Source organism: Bos indicus x Bos taurus, chromosome 23 (assembly GCF_003369695.1).
Source record: "Bos indicus x Bos taurus breed Angus x Brahman F1 hybrid chromosome 23, Bos_hybrid_MaternalHap_v2.0, whole genome shotgun sequence".
NCBI lineage: Eukaryota > Metazoa > Chordata > Mammalia > Artiodactyla > Bovidae > Bos > Bos indicus x Bos taurus.
This window is the reverse complement of record NC_040098.1, coordinates 32,231,311-32,248,701: the sequence shown is the minus strand read 5'-3', so window position 1 is coordinate 32,248,701 and position 17,391 is coordinate 32,231,311. Positions and strand designations below refer to the sequence as shown.

Sequence of the window (17,391 nt, the reverse complement as noted above, 5' to 3'; positions counted from 1 at the left end):
TGAACAACAAAACAAAAATCTAAGAAGCATGATTTCAAGATAAGACAAACAGAAGATATGACTTGGGCTCCATGGTTTATAGCCTAGAAAACTGAAGGAGTAGCTGTATCACTGCTAGAAATGAGAAAGTTGTAAATAGTAAAGAAAATAATTTAGGTGGAGGAAGATGACAACGTCAACCCTAGGCATTTTGAGAATAAGAGAAAAGGAGGACTAGACGATAATGGTGTTTGAGGGGATGGAAGATGCCAAAAGTAGCAGAATAACTAAAATGTTCAAATATAGGATAGAAACTATCAGCTCAAAAAAGGAAGGAAAAGAATAGCTAAAGATGTAAGAATGTATGTGAAAAAAGAACAGTGATAAGGAAAGATTCTTGAGTGTGTTTAGTATAATGGATGAATAAAATATACTAATGAAAGAAAGCAGTTTTCAGCAAACAAGCAAAAGAATATAAAAAACCAGAAAAGTACATAATCAGGAAGTAGAGTTACACTATTATGCTGTCTACTGTGGGACAGTTTATCTTGTGTCAAGACAAGAAAGACGACAGGGTAGTCAGTGTTGGCAGATCTAGTAAAGAAAAAAAGGCTGTATTTAAAACAGCATTTCTTTGGTTCCACTGGTAACAGGAAGGTACAGCAGACCCCCAGCAAACCCTGAATCACCTGTGCTACCAGCCCAGCTGTGATCATCACCATTATCACTGTAGCATGAGGAGCAAGGCAGGGAGCCAGAGCTGCCTACCATCCCCTCCATACCTGGAACCATGGGTAATGGTGTAGCACCTACCAGCATGTAGAAGGGCAGGCAGCCTCTTAACAGCAATATTTCTCTAGCAGGGACAAGAAGATTAATGCAAAACAAGTTTGGGGGGAACAACCAATCAATATAAGAAATGGATATGTTTCCCACAACAAAACTGACACTAAGAAGGATATATTTGTATAGTGAGTGAAAGGTACTCAGTCGTGTCTGACTCTTTGCGACCCCATGGACTAAACAGTCCATGGAATTCTCCAGGCCAGAATACTGAAGTGGATAGCCTTTCCCTTCTCCGGGGGATCCTCCCAACCCAGGGATCAAACCCAGGTCTCCCACATTCCAGGCGGATTCTTTATGAGCTGAACCACAAGGGAACTACTACTTGTACAGTGAAAGTGAAGTCGCTCAGTCATGTCTGTTTCTTTGTGACCCCATGGACGGTAACCTACCAGGCTCCGCGGTCCACGGGATTTTCCAGGCAAGAGTACTGGAGTGGGCTGCCATTTCCTTCTCCAGGGGATCTTCCCAACCCAGGGATCAAACCCGGGTCTCCTGTATTGCAGACAGATGCTTTACCATCTGAGCCACTAGGGAAGCCCTTGTTGTTGTTATCTACTTGTGCAGTAGATAACCATAAAAATTATCTCCTGGAAGTACTTCACAGGGAAGGATATGGAGACCATAGAGTCATATGCTGTTAAAGGCAAAAAGAGTGTAGAAGTGACTGATCTTGAGCCAGGTTGGAGTTCCAGATGAAAGCAATAAACATGCAACAGACTGACCAATATTATCCACATTGTCATACTGTCCATGCACTAACCAAGAGAGTAACCAGAGTATCAGGAGTGGGTTTATGAATGAAAGATTGGAGAAAATTCCAGAAGGCCAGACTGAACAGTACCACTCCTACTGCAGGAAGCAATTTTCACTTTACTATACAGTATGCAAAATCAACGGGCAATGACCACAGTATATTCTGACATCCTGTGCCTGGAGAGATAATAGAGGGTGCTAACATTCAGGCTGCAAAAGAACAAGATAGACTAGCAAGACAAAATATGTGTGTGTGTGTGTGTGTGTGTGTATACACAGATAGGTAGGTAAATAAATATATATATATATATCTCTCTCTCTCTCTCACAATCCGGCGGGGGCCAAGTCACCAAGACAGCCTAGAGAAGATGGTAATAAAGAAGACAGGAAAATGATGCAGACAAGGGCTTGGGCCAGTGGCCACCTCATTGTTAACTTTCCAAAAGTTAACAAACTGTAAACATAAGTTAATAAAGCTCTTATTTTTAAAAAATTAGTTTTTCAAGTTGTGTTCCATGAAACCATCTTTTAAAAGCAAGATTTTAAAGGTGCAGTATAAAAAAAACAAACCAGAATCATGGTTAGGAGGATGGGGGAGAGAAATGTTACATTCTATGCAACTCTTAGAAATTCATAATTCTCGACTATGTAAAAGAAAAAAAAATCTCTAAGTGGTTCTCCAATAAGAAACCTGCTAAAGGACTTCCCTGGTGGCACAATGGATAAGAATCCACCTGCTTATACAGGGGACATGGGTTGGCTCCCTGGTCTGGGAAGATCCCACATGCTATGAACCAAGTAAGCCCATGTGACACAACTACTGAGCCCATGCTCCAGAGTCCACAAGCCAACACCGCAATGGTGGTCTGCAACAAAGACCCTGCACAGCCAAAAAAAAAGAGAATGAAACCTGCTAAAATTTAGCTAATTCAGCACTTCCCAAATTTGAACACTGCATGCTTTTTTTCTCCCCATTAAAAAGGACCCCCATGTCTACCTCATTACTTTTGAAGATATATTCCTTACCTAAAGTGTCTTAGTTTCTATATTTTTTCAGGGTCAGATCTTTGAAGAGGTCTCTCTGTGCCATTTAAGAATCAAGGTTTAGAAGAAAGTTATTCATAATGTCAAGGACAAGACAATACTGTGTAGGATAAGAAGCTACACAATGAGATTAAGGCAGGACTAGGTATGAAAAAAAATGATGTCTACAGGTATGGAACTCACTTTAGCAGAGTTTGGTTGGGAAAGCAAAAAGGCAGACCGGATGGTGGCCAGATAGATTAACAGCGTTGAGTAAAAGTATCTGGAATTTAGGTACCTATTTCTGTTTGAAGGTTATGGGAATGGAGCCTAGAGATCCAAAAAGAAAACTTTAAGGACTGAAAAGTACTAATAATTATAAGACTTGGGTCCCAAAGGAGGTTGGGAAAGGATAGAATCCAGATTCCATGTCAAGAAGTTGCTTTTAGAAAAGAGCAGGAAGGACACGTCCTCTGAAAGGAGCATAAAAATGTATATGTATTCACATGTTGAGACATTTGGTGTTTTGACAACACATAAGAAAGTACAAATGCCTTCCCAACAGACACTTTAAGGAGAAGCAAGTACATTTACATTTCAGGTGTAAAATCCTCTCATCAGGCTGGTGGTCAGAGTTAATAACATTCATCTGCTGGGTACCCACTACTTACCTCCAGGGGTCCCTACTGGGATGCTGGGCTCCACAATCCACGGCTCTGTCCCTTGCTCTAACTGGGAAATCACATCAGGTTTGGAAACTTGGAGTCCTATGCATTGGAATAAAAAAAAAAAAGTTACCTTTCTGCAGTGAGAGAAAAGTGCCTTCTCAGAGTTCATTCTCATCGCTTTGTCTTTAGAGGAAAGGAGAGGTGGACAAATCAGATGGAAGGAAGACATATACAAAGCTTTGATGTTATACGTTCCCAAATGTGGTATAACTTGGAAACTGATCTGGCTTTAGAAAAATTATTAGTTTGTCCTTCTACTTACTAGAGAGTGAAAGTGAAAGCCACTCAGTCGTGTCTGACTCTTTGTGACCCCATGGACCATACAGTCAATGGAATTCTCCAGGCCAGAATACTGGAGTAGGTAGCCTTTCCCTTCTCCAGGGGATCTTCCTAACCCAGGGATCAAACCCAGGTCTCCCGCATTGTAGGCAGATTCTTTACCAACTGAACTATGAAGGAAGGCTACTAGAGAGCAGAAACCTTTTCAAAACCTTTCAAAGAAGTTTTTGGTTCCTTAACTGAAAGGAAAAAACTCACCTAAGTACACGAGTTCCCTCCTCCTCCACACCTCCAGATATTAACTCAGAAAAGTCATCCTTACCTATAGAGACCAGATGTGTATAATTCTCCAATGTCACATCCCTGAATAAACCTCTCTGTACGGGATCCAGCTGTTTCCATTCTTCCTGGGTAAAGTCCACTATCACATCCTTGAAGGTCACTGATTCCTAGAAGACCAGACATATTTCTGCTTAGCCATAAAGCATTTACCTCAGAAAGGGGCAAATTTAGCTATACTGATAGAAGTAAGGGAAGTTCTGGGCTATCTGAAAAATGATTTTGATAATTCCTCCTTTGCAAAATGAATATAAAAACAGAACCTGACTCGTGGGATTACTGAAAGAATTAAATAAGAAATGTTTGCTATCAAATGCTTAATTTAGGGTCTAGCAAGTGCTCAGTCAATGTTGACTGCTGTTGTATTGATCTTCATAATTATCATCATTATCATCTCTGTGTTTCAAGATATCTGAAATATCAAGAGTAAACCTACTAACATCAATAATATGTTTTACTACTATAAGTGCAAGAACAGCCAAAAATGTGTTTGAAAGAATCTGGGGAGGAGACTTACCCTACCACATTTCAAAATATACTAAATAACATAGTAAAGTATACTGAAAGGTAAAACATACTGGTCTAGTATGGAATAAAACTCAATGAAAAACAGACAACGGAAAAATACAGCTTTGTTTATAAGAACTAAATGGGATTAAGCAACTTTCAAATTAGCTTTGAGATGGTGGATTAGTCACTAAATGGTGTCATAACAAATAACTGTCTATTTGAGAAAAAAATAAAGTGAGTTCCCTACTTCATGGCATCACAAAAATATCTGCTGGATTGGACATTAAATTTTAAAGAAAAAGCAAAAATAAGATAATAGAATAAAAGACATAAAAATACTTTCATAAGCTTGATATGTGGAAGGCAAAAATTATGAGAGAGATTGCCAGATAGAACTACATAAAATGTAAAGCTTCTGTAAAAAACCATAAACAAAATGCAACATTCCGAGCTCCTGCAAATAGCAAAATGGATGAAAGATTAACAACCTACAACAATAACAAAAAAAGGCCAACAACCCACACAGGCAATTCATCTATGGCCTTAAAACCATGAAAACATGCTCCATTCCAAGAAAAACATAATAAAACAATGAGATATCAGATTAGGGAACACGGCTGAAAGTGCTCATGTATATTATGGTGGGAACAGAACACTAATGCAATCTATACAGGGGCAGTCTGCCAGGATCTATCAAAACTTTAAATGCATATATCATTCAATCCAAGTTTGTAGCTTGTAGGAATTTATTCTCTAGAAACACCCTGGGATGCAAAAACATATATAAAAATATCCTTGCAACATTGTTTGTGAGGAAAAAAAGTAAACTTAAATGTCCATTAATAGGACAGAGGTTAAAGAATACATGGTACATCCATACCAAAGCAGTTCATGTAGACATTTTAAAAATAAAGTGTATCAAAAAATAAAGTGTCTATATGCACTGATTAGGAAATGTATGTCATACTAAAAATGGCATACATGGTATTACACCATTTTTATTTTTATGAATAGGAAAGTTTGTATGTTAATGCACAGAGAAAAAGCTAAAAGAATACACTATGAAATATTATCAGTGCAACTCTAGTGGGACTCAGAGGCAATGCAGGGGAACTTCCTGAGCAAATGAGTTAATTTTGTTTTAAAATAGATAAATTATTGGGACTTATATCCATGACAGAGCAACTGGACTAGCTTTCCCAGTGTAAACAACTATAAAACTCTGCAATATAACTGAAACAAGAGTTTTAGTACTTTGAACAGCAGACAGAACAGAACTGTGATCCTGAGAAAAGGGAGAAAATCACACAAGCTCCTCAGATCCTTCAGTTTCCTGCCTGGAAGCATCTCCAGACTGCAGAGCAGGGAGCAGAACCTGAGCAAGGCACAGTGGTCTTCCTGAACTAAAGAGACACAGGTGGCAGCTCAGGATCACAAAGGCAAGGGATTTGCATGACAGATACTATAGACAAGGGAGATGCACAGAGGAGGAGCTCCAAAAATCCGGTGTAAATACAATCTTCACAGGCAATGACAAGCTACCAATATGACACAACTGAACCCAGAGTTCAGATGATATGAGCAATCAGCTCCCACAAACAGTCCCAGTGTACCTTAGTAGCAGGACAAGTTTAGCCTGTGAGGAAAGCGTTAAAGCAGCAAGTCCAGTTTGCTCAATCTTTGCTAATTTCCAGGGACACTTGGATCCATGTTTCTGAACCTTAAACAAGCTCTGAAAATGAATGTTTATAGTCAATGACTGACGAAGTTATTGTGTGCCTGGAATACTGGGGCAGGATGTACCAGACTGTCAGCATTATTTAAAGTATACGTGAAGATTTATGATGCACATGTGGTGCCCAGTTTGAGGCCTGCACCACGACTAGTTAACAGCCACAAGGGAGCACACTGATGTGATCAGCTCCCTTTTAAGAACTCTGGACTGAGAGACTCAAGCAGACTTCCTCGATGAGAGACATTTCTCATGTCTCTGTGGACAACAGCAACAGAGAAAGTACAGCCAGATTTCTTTGGAGCCTTATGAGTATCTTTTCCCTTCTGATCCTACTGTGTATCCTTTGTGGTCATGATCTCCATTCCTGAGTTATGCTGCTGGGGTGGGTGAATCATCCTAGCAAATCACTGAAGTAAATGGTGGTCATAGGGACCCTGAAAACACAGCCCAATAGTAAGACTGCACTAGATCAGCCCTGGCAAAGCTTACAATGCAAAAACAAATCTTAAAAAGATCAAGCTGTGGCCCTGATGGGATTAACAGGATTGGATTTACCCTCCTGCATTAAATAACCAAAAAATTCCAGACAAAATGTATGAAACAAGTTTCCAAGGCACTGAATTTCAGATAACAAAGAACAGTGATCTCCATGAATCAGGAAACAAATGAAGCGAGCCCTACAACTGCTCCAGCTTACTGCTTTGAGCTTCCAGGCAGGGGTGCAGGGAAGGGGAATTCAAGAGCCACCCTGCAGATTCTCTGAACTGACAAGATAATGCTGAGTTTGAGGAAGTCAAGGTGACTAGAGTTCACAGGACAGAGTACTATATGGAAGGGAGTTACACAAGAAAGCAGCAATGAGAACTGCACAAACTCTCCTAAACTCTCTAGACTACATAGATTTTTGTTGCTTCTCCATTTTCCATGGTACTCACTTCACCTTTTTAAGATTTATATTTTTGTAGCAGTCATTTGGTCTATTCAGGTAAAATATCAAGTTTTGCTCTCTCATTGCTGGCACATGGCAAGATGTAAGTAAGAAGTGAGTGATGAATATATTAGTCAAGCTGGAGAGGCAGAGTTAGGAAGAAAGTGGTTGGCAAATGGGAGCCCACAATGAATTGCCAACATTGGTTCTTAGATAAACACACATCACACCAAAATAATACACAATTCCTCTCTAAGGACTGAAATGTAAAGGAAATCTCAACTTACCTGAAAACTAGCTGATGGGAGTAAAGTATGCCCCCCTTGGAAAAGGGCAGACTCTGGAGCAGACAGATCTAGTGGAGGGAAAAGAAACTACAATGAATCCTGTTCAAGTTAGCTGTAAAATCCACTTATTTTTTCTACACGAAAACAGCAGGAATTATACCATTTCCTTCTAAAAACAAAAAGCAAAAACACAAGGTAAACTGCTGACTAAGACCCTGGTACTTTCATCAGTAGACTTAGGAAGTAAAGAATTACTTTACTTTAAGATTCAATTTTGCCCCTACATACTCACAGTCACTTTCATCATACAACTTAATCCATATTCTTCATTAAGTGAGGCAAAATATTTCTGCTGCCTTCTGACAATGTACATGTATAAAGGGAATTTCCCTTTAACATCCTTTTAACATGTATCCACTGTGGCAGTCTGGATGGGAGTTTGGTGAAGAATGGATACAATCCCTTTATAGATGTACATATTCTCTGCTACATATAAAATTAACAATCAGATTACTTTCCAAAAGTCTTCCCCTTACCCTTTGAAACTTTGATATTAATACCAATTAAATATCACAATGACATATACTTAGCTACATTACCTACCCACCAGAGTGTCTAAAATTCAATAGACATGGTCAGTACTAACTACTGGCAAGAATACAGAGATTAGAACTTCTGTACATTGCTGTGGGGGTAAATATTTACTAATCATAAGAAAAACTGTTTGTCAGTATATATGAAAGATATACATATACCTGTCCTATGATTCCACAATTCCACTCCTCTGCATATACCCAGAGAAATGAGGGGTTATGTCCACCAAAAGACTTGTACAAGATTGTTTATAGAAGGTTTACTTATAATATGCCCAAATCAGAAAGAATCCAAATGGCTTTCAACAGAATAGATAAACTGTGGTATATTCATACAACAGAATAGTATTCCAAAATATAAAAGGATGCTTTACCTAACAACATGGATATACCTCATAAACAATATTGAGCAAAATAAGACAAACACAAAAGAATACATACTGCTGCTGCTGCTAAGTCGCTTCAGTCGTGTCCGACTCTGTGTGACACCATAGATGGCAGCCACCAGGCTCCCGTCCCTGGGATTCTCCAGGCAAGAACACTGGAGTGGGTTGCCATTTCCTTCTCCAATGCATGAAAGTGAAAAGTGAAAGTGAAGTCTCTCAGCCGTGTCCAACTCTTAGCGACCCCATGGACTGCAGCCCACCAGGCTCCTCTGTCCATGGGATTTTCCAGGCAAGAGTACTGGAGTGGGGTGCCATTGCCTTCTCTGATAAAAGGATGCTTTACCTAACAACATGGATATATCTCATAAACAATATTGAGCAAAATAAGACAAAAGAATACATACAATATGAGTACATTTGCAGGCATACCTCATTTTATTGTGCTTCACTTTATTTGCACTTCTTAGACACTGGGTTTTTTAAATTTTTCTTTTTACAAATTGACGGCCTGTGGCAATCCCATTTTGAGCTAGTCTATTGGCACCATTTTTTTCCAACACATTTTCTCACTTCATGTCTGTGTGTCACATTTTAGTAATTTTCAACAATATTTCAAACTTTTTGTTATTACTGTATTTTTTATGGTGATCTGTGACCAGTAATTTTTCATGCTACTACTATAACTTCCTAAAGGTTCAGATGATGTTTAGCATTTTTTAGCAATTACCTATTTTTTTTGGATTAGGTATATACATTTTTTTACACATAGTGCTTTTTGTACAGTTAGACAAAAATATAGTACAAACATAACTTTTTAATATGCGCTAGGAAACCAAGAAACTCATGGGATTCAGTTTATTTCAATACACGATTTATTACAGTGGCTAGAACTAAACCCATAATATCTCTGAAGTGTGCCTGTATATTAAATTAAAAAACTTAGAACAGTGGTTACCTCTAGAGGGCTACTGACTGACAGGCACACAAGAGAGACTGCTGGGGCAATAGAAATATTCCATATCTTAGTGTGGGTGGTAGTTACACTGTGTATAATATATAAAAATTAATTAAGTGGTATGCTCAAGATTCATGCACTTAATGTAGTAACTTAAACATCAATAAACAAAATGAAAACAAACTTTGCTCTTAGGAGGTCTATTCAGAGTAATGGCTGACATGAAAGTCCAATTCTCAAGAAGGAGAGGAAACAATAAAAGCAACTGTTATTCCAGACTTCATTTTGACAGTATGGAAAAGACATTTTGTAAAAGAAATCTTGACGAAAAAAAAAAAATGAAGATTTTTTCATTGAAGTTTTTAACAGTAAGAGGAAATGTTGTACACAGACAGATATATAACCCCCCCCCCAAAAAGTGAGATAACATCAAACTAAAAAGCAAAAGAGACAATTTGTAAAATAAAAGGGCAACCTGTGGAATGGTAGAAAATTTGCAAATCATGTATCTAATAAGTGGCCAGTATCCAGAATATGTAAGGAACTCATACAAATCAACAGCCAAAAAACCCAAATGATCCAATTTAAAAATGGGCAGAGAACCTTAATAGTTATTTTTCCAAAGAAGACATACAAATGGCCAATGTATATTAAAAGGTCCTTGATATCACTAAACATCAGGGAAATGCAAATCAAAACCACAATGAGATATCACCTCAGAGATGTTAGAATGAATATTATCACAAACACAAGAGATAAATGTTGGTGAGCATGTGGAGAAAAAGGAACCTTTGTTCACTGTTGATGGGAATGTACATTGGCATGGCCGCTATGGAAATATAAATATATACCATATTTTCTTTATCCATTTATCCACTGATGGGCACTAAGGCTGCTTTCATGTCTTGACTAGTATAAATAATGCTGCAATGAATACGGGTTGCAGATATCTCTTTGAGATAGTGATTTCATTTCCTCTGGATACACAGCCAGAAATGGGATTGCTGGATTATATGGTAGTTCTATTTTTAATTTCTTAAGGAATCTCTGCCCGCCCTGGGGAGGCCAGGCCTGTGTGGAAACTATAAATTGGACACTGCTTACCCCGGGAGCCTGCAAAGGGGCCGTCCACCCTCCTGTCCAGAGGTCTTCGTGCCTCCAGTGAGGCTTCTTGGGTCCACCAAGGGATTGGTTCAAATTCCAGCCCTACCACCAACAGCTACCCCACGTCCGAGGCCAGGAGTGGCAGCTGAGAGTGCCAGGCTGCGACGGTGCAGGAGCGGCCTAAAGGAGCTACCCCACGCCCGAGGCCAGGGGCAGTGGCCTAGAGGAGCTACCCCACACCCAAGGCCAGGGGCAGCGGCCGGGAGGAGCTACCCCACACCAGAGGTCAGGGGAGGCAGCCAAGAGGAGCAACCCCATGTCCAAGGAGCGGTGGCTGCGGGGGCGCAAGAGGGCCGAGAGGAGCTACTCCACGTTCAAGGTCAGGAGGGGCGGTGGTGAGGAGATACCCCTCGTCCAAGGTAAGAGAAACCCAGGTAAGATGGTAGGTGTGGCGAGAGGGCATCAGAGGGCAGACACACTGAAACCATAATCACAGAAAACTAGTCAATCTAATCACACGGGCCACAGCCTTGTCTAACTCAATGAAACTAAGCCATGCCCTGTGGGGCCACCCAAGATGGGCGGGTCATGGTGGAGAGATCTGACAGAATGTGGTCCACTGGAGAAGGGAATGGCAAACCACTTCAGTATTCCTGTTTTGAGAACCCCATGAACAGTATGAAAAGGCAAAATGATAGGATACTGAAAGAGGAACTCCCCAGGTGGGTAGGTACCCAATATGCTACAGGAGATCAGTGGAGAAATAACTCCAGAAAGAATGAAGGGATGGAGCCAAAGCAAAAACAATACCCAGTTGTGGATGTGACTGGTGATAGAAGCAAGGTCCGATGCTGTAAAGAGCAATATTGCATAGGAACCTGGAATGTCAGGTCCATGAGTCAAGGCAAACTGGAAGTGGTCAAACAGGAGATGGCAAGAGTAAATGTCGACATTCTAAGAATCAGCGAACTAAAATGGACTGGAATGGGTGAATTTAACTCAGATGACCATTATATCTACTACTGTGGGCAGGAATCCCTCAGAAGAAATGGAGTGGCCATCATGGTCAACAAGAGAGTCCGAAATGCAGTACTTGGATGCAATCTCAAAAACGACAGAATGATCTCTGTTCATTTCCAAGGCAAACCATTCAATATCACAGTAATCCAAGTCTATGCCCCAACCAGTAATGCTGAAGAAGCTGAAGTTGAATGGTTCTATGAAGACCTACAAGACCTTTTAGAACTAACACCCAAAAAAGATGTCCTTTTCATTATAGGGGACTGGAATGCAAAAGTAGGAAATCGAGAAACACCTGGAGTAACAGGCAAATTTGGCCTTGGAATATGGAATGAAGCAGGGCAAAGGCTAATAGAGTTTTGCCAAGAAAATGCACTGGTCATAGCAAACACCCTCTTCCAACAACACAAGAGAAGACTCTATACATGGACATCACCAGATAGTCAACACCGAAATCAGACTGATTATATTCTTAGCAGCCAAAGATGGAGAAGCTCTATACAGTCAGCAAAAACAAGACCAGGAGCTGACTGTGGCTCAGATCATGAACTCCTTATTGCCAAATTCAGACTTAAATTGAAAAAAGTAGGGAAAACCACTAGACCATTCAGGTATGACCTAAATCAAATCCCTTATGATTATACAGTGGAAGTGAGAAATAGATTTAAGGGACTAGATCTGATAGATAGGGTGCCTGATGAACTATGGACAGAGGGAGGTTCGTGACATTGTACAGAAGATAGGGATCAAGACCATCCCCATGGAAAAGAAATGCAAAAAAGCAAAATGGCTGTCTGGGGAGGCCATACAAATAGCTGTGAAAAGAAGAGAAGTGAAAAGCAAAGGAGAAAAGGAAAGATGTAAGCATCTGAATGCAGAGTTCCAAAGAACAGTCAGGAGAGATAAGAAAGCTTTCCTCAGCGATCAATGCAAAGAAATAGAGGAAAACAACAGAATGGGAAAGACTAGAGATCTCTTCAAGAAAATTAGAGATACCAAGGGAACATTTCATGCAAAGATGGGCTCAATAAAGGACAGAAATGGTATGGACCTAACAGAAGCAGAAGATATTAAGAAGAGGTGGCAAGAATACCCAAAAGAACTGTACAAAAAAGATCTTCACGACCCAGATAATCACGATGGTATGATCACTCACCTAGAGCCAGACATGCTGGAATGTGAAAAGCATCATTCCAGGCTTTAGAAGCATCAAAGGCCTTAGAAAGCATCACTACGAACAAAGCTAGTGGAGGTGATGGAATTCTAGTTGAGCTATTTTCAAATCCTGAAAGATGATGCTGTGAAAGTGCTGCACTCAATATGCCGGCAAATTTGGAAAACTCAGCAGTGGCCACAGGACTGGAAAAGATTCCAATCCCAAAGAAAGGCAATGCTGAAGAATGCTCAAACTACTGCACAACTGTACTCATCTCACATGCTAGTAAAGTAATGCTCAAAATTCTCCAAGCCAGGCTTCAGCAATACATGAACTGTGAACTTCCTGATGTTCAAGCTGGTTTTAGAAAAGGCAGAGGAACCAGAGATCAAATTGCCAACATCCGCTGGATCATAGAAAAAGCAAGAGAGTTCCAGAAAAACATCTATTTCTGCTTTATTGACTATGCCAAAGCCTTTGACTGTGTGGATCACAATAAACTGTGGAAAATTCTGAAAGAGATGGGAATACCAGACCACCTGACCTGCCTCTTGAGAAACCTATATGCAGGTCAGGAAGCAACAGTTAGAACTGGACATGGAACAACAGACTGGTTCCAAATAGGAAAAGGAGTACGTCAAGGCTGTATATTGTCACCCTGCTTATTTAACTTATATGCAGAGTACATCATGAGAAACGCTGGACTGGAAGAAACACAAGCTGGAATCAAGATTGCCGAGAGAAATATCAATAACCTCAGATATGCAGATGACACCACCCTTATGGCAGAAATTTGAAGAGAAACTCAAAAGCCTCTTGATGAAAGTGAAAGAGGAGAGTGAAAAAGTTGGCTTAAAAATCAACATTCAGAAAACTAAGATCATGGCATCTGGTCCCATCACTTCATGGCAAATAGATGGGGAAACAGTGGAAACAGTGTCAGACTTTATTTTTTTGGGCTCCAAAATCACTGCAGATGGTGACTGCAGCCATGAAATTAAAAGACGCTTACTCCTTGGAAGGAAAGTTATGACCAACCTAGAGAGCATATTCAAAAGTAGAGACATTACTTTGCCAACAAAGGTCTGTCTAGTCAAGGCTATGGTTTTTCCAGTGGTCATGTATGGATGTGAAAGTTGGACTGTGAAGAAGGCTGAGCACCGAAGAATTGATGCTTTTGAACTGTGGTGTTGGAGAAGACTCTTGAGAGTCCCTTGGACTGCAAGGAGATCCAACCAGTCCATTCTGAAGGAGATGAGCCCTGGGATTTCTTTGGAAGGAATGATGCTAAAGCTGAAACTCCAGTACTTTGGCCACCTCACGCGAAGAGTTGACTCATTGGACAAGACTCTGGTGCTGGGAGGGATTGGGGGCAGGAGGAGAAGGGGACGACAGAGGATGAGATGGCTGGATGGCATCACTGACTCGATGGACATGAGTTTGAATGAACTCCGGGAGTTGGTGATGGACAGGGAGGCCTGGCGTGCTGCGATTCATGGGGTCACAAAGAGTCGGACACAACTGAGCGACTGAACTGAGATGAACTGAAGGAATCTCTGTATGGTTTTTTACAGTGGGTACACTAATATACATTCCCACTAACAGTGAGAATATACACATATACAATGCAATACTACTCAGCCATAAAATGGGAGAAAATTCTCTCATTTGGGACAACATGGATGGAAGGCACTATGCTAAGTGAAAAAAGAAAGAGGAAGACAAATATTGCATGATCGTATAAGTGGAATCTAAAAAGGCAGAACACAGAAAGAAACAGTAGAATGATGGTTTCCAGGAGCTAGAGAGTGGGGGATATAGGGAGATTTTGAATAAAGGGTATAAATTTTCAGTTACAAATAAGCTCTGATGATCTAATGTACAGCATGGTAATTATAGTTAACAATACTGTATTATACACTTATAAGTTGCTAACAGAATAAATCTTAAATATCCTCATCTCACACACACACACAGAGAGAAAGGCAAATATACGTGGTGATAGATGTGGTTAACTAACCTTATTGTGGTAATCATTTTGCAATACATAGGTGGATCAAGTCATCCCATTGGATAACTTAAACTTACACAATGTCAGGATCAATTATAAAGCTGGAAATAAAGCTGGAAAAAAAAATTCCTCAGCAATGCTTTGCAGCTTTCAGTGTACACATCTTGCATGTTTTTGTTGGTTTCTATTCTTCTTTCATATTTTGGAGGCTATGGAATTTGTATTTTTATTTCCAATTGTTCATTGGCAATGGAATGAAGGGCAATTGATTTTTTCATTAAACTTTTTGTTTTGAGATAACTGTAGATACACACACAGTTGTAAGAAATAAAACAGAGATTCTTCGTATCTTTAGGAAAAAAGAGCTGAGGACAAATGTAAGGTATAGCTCAAACCTAAGTAAATAATACAAATAATGTTAAGATTTTTAGTGATATTAAACAGATTCAAGAAAAAGGACTGTATGATAGCAGTTGAAGTGAAGTGAAGTCACTCAGTCATGTCCAACTCTTTGTGACCCCATGTACTGTAGCCTACCAGGCTCCTGAGTCTGTGGAATTTTCCAAGCAAGAGTACTAGAGTGGGTTGCCATTTCCTTCTCCCTAGGATCTTCCCAACCCAGGGATTGAACCTGGGTCTCCTGCATTGCAGGCAGCCGCTTTACCATCTGAGCCACCAGGGAAGCAGTTAGGTTAAACCAAATGACTGCATAGCCATACCTAAAGAATGTAAAGACAATGACAACATAGAAAGAAGTCTAGAGTCACATATCACAGGGCTCTGTCCTTACCCATAACGGTGGAAAAAACAGTTAAAATACTGAAAAACCAACTTAATATTAATTACTGATTACTCTGACAAGCTAAAATACTTGGCCAAAAAAATTGAACAATCATAATAAATAAATATGAAGTCCTGACATTGAGAATAAAAAGCAATTCTATTATACAAGGATGATGTAAATCTAGTTAACAGCAGTTCATGTAAAAAAAAAAAGACCTAGGACTAATAGCATAATAGCACTGATTTTTAAAAAGCAAATACAATGATACTGAACAGCAAAAATAGCCAAATCAAAAGAAATAGTACATCGCACTTTAAGATGTTTTTCAAAGTACCTCTAAATGACTATGTGTAGTCTTAAGCAGTGTATTTTAAGAAGCATGCTGTCATGTGGTAGAGTTTTTAGAGAAGAGGTCTAGACAGAACTGAAGCAACCTAGCACGCACACTAGGTATATCACATGGAGACCCATCAAAGGAACTGAGGCTATTTTACTTAGAAAAGAGAGAGAATTTGTGAGTAGGAGTTGGAAACAGCTGAATTCACGTATCTGAAGGGCAGCAGTGTTAAACAGAGAACAGTCTCTTGCTTTGGAAGACTAAGAACTAAGATCAACACAGAAGTTACAAGGAAAGGCACTTCTACCTAACAGAAGGAACTAAAAAAAGAAAAAGCCAACAAGGGAATAGTCTGCACTCAAAATGGAGTTTAATACCTCCAAAGACTTAACAGATGGCTAACACCCAGGGGTATTTCAGAACTGATTCTTGCACTTGAAGGGATGACCACGAAGATTTTTTCTCACTGTAAGATTATCATTCTAATTTTTACTAAATCCAAGTCATGTGAGGATCACAGACATTCTGAATCATTACTCCTTTTCACTCCCCAATCCCAAAGCCAGGCAGAATTAACTTTTCCTCCAAGTCCCTCCCTATGATGTAATTGTTTCTTTTCTCCATCCTCATATATATAAGGCTCCTTTCTTTCACCTCTTCCAGCTCTGTCAAGTATTTAATCCTCAGGCCAGGACGCTTCTTTTGCCATCATTATCCCACTCTTCCCCCCGCCAAGTCATCCCTACTACCTTCCATCTCAGGCGCACATCTCGTTCCTCTTGGAATCTGGACACCAGGGTTTCCCAAGCAGCGTATCTGGGTCCTCTTTCTGGAGCCCAGATGTCCAGCAGGAGTCTGAACCCTTATACACGCTGAAGTTGGTTGCCCTAAAAGACACAAGATGGGGGTCAGCGGCAACCGTTACAAAATCACATCTTAAAAGAGTTTTGCACAGTGGTCAAGAGATCCTTGAAAAAGAGAAATGCCCAGAGAGAGCATTAAAGAGGCAAGTGGCACTCCCGCCGCCGAACAAAAACAGAATGGAGATCGAGTACACAGGTTTGGCCGCAGATTTAAAAAAAAAAAAAAACAAACCCTGGCGCCTACCCTAGAATCCGGCTAGAGGCGCCCATTTACTCGAACGGTTACCTCAGTGCACACTTGCAGGCTCACACCCCCGCGGGCTCAAAAAGACACACCTGTTGCGGAGCAGAAAAGCTGGAAGGTGGACAAACAGGGCGGGGCCCGGCTCTAGGCCTTCCTCCTAGGCCTGAACAAAAGAACAAAGCCCTCCCAGAGATCGGGGCGGAACAGCCCCCACACTGAAAGAGGCGAGGGGCGCCCTCTTCGAGGACTCCCCAGCTCCCTCCCTCAGAGGCCGCTCCCAGCCTAGAGTGAGAGAGGTGACGTCACGCGGCCGGAGGGCTGCCGGTTGCCATAGTGATACCTGGGCTTCCCTCTAGAGCGATTCTCACACTCCAATCCCGGGTCTGGAAGCTCTGGGTCAATCACCAAACCTAGCGAAGGGAGCCGAAGCAGCTGGACTTTTACCTCGGCCAACCTCTTTTCATGCCTACAGCCGGTTTCAACGGCCACTTCCGGTCGTGCGGAGAGAACCCCACCCCCACTTACTAGCGG

At 40.6% G+C, this 17,391-nt stretch overlaps 1 protein-coding gene and 1 non-coding gene across 5 annotated transcripts in view; both read right to left on the bottom strand.

Moving 5' to 3' along the window:
- ZNF184 (zinc finger protein 184) overlaps positions 1-17,391 on the bottom strand; it is a 21,683-nt gene extending 4,292 nt beyond the window's left edge. Inside the window, exons 1-5 of one of the 4 annotated variants that reach the window (XM_027524662.1) lie at positions 17,305-17,391; positions 16,503-16,640; positions 7,408-7,475; positions 3,931-4,057; positions 3,273-3,368 (exon numbers count right to left, since the gene is read on the bottom strand). In XM_027524662.1, the coding sequence (XP_027380463.1) occupies positions 3,273-3,368; positions 3,931-4,057; positions 7,408-7,475; positions 16,503-16,509 (298 nt within the window). In that variant the 5' untranslated portion in view covers positions 16,510-16,640; positions 17,305-17,391. The other 3 variants (XM_027524660.1, XM_027524661.1, XM_027524663.1) reach the window with 3 other exon arrangements.
- On the bottom strand, positions 15,243-15,314 carry TRNAC-GCA. The gene has a single exon. It is a non-coding gene; the product is annotated as a tRNA-Cys (tRNA).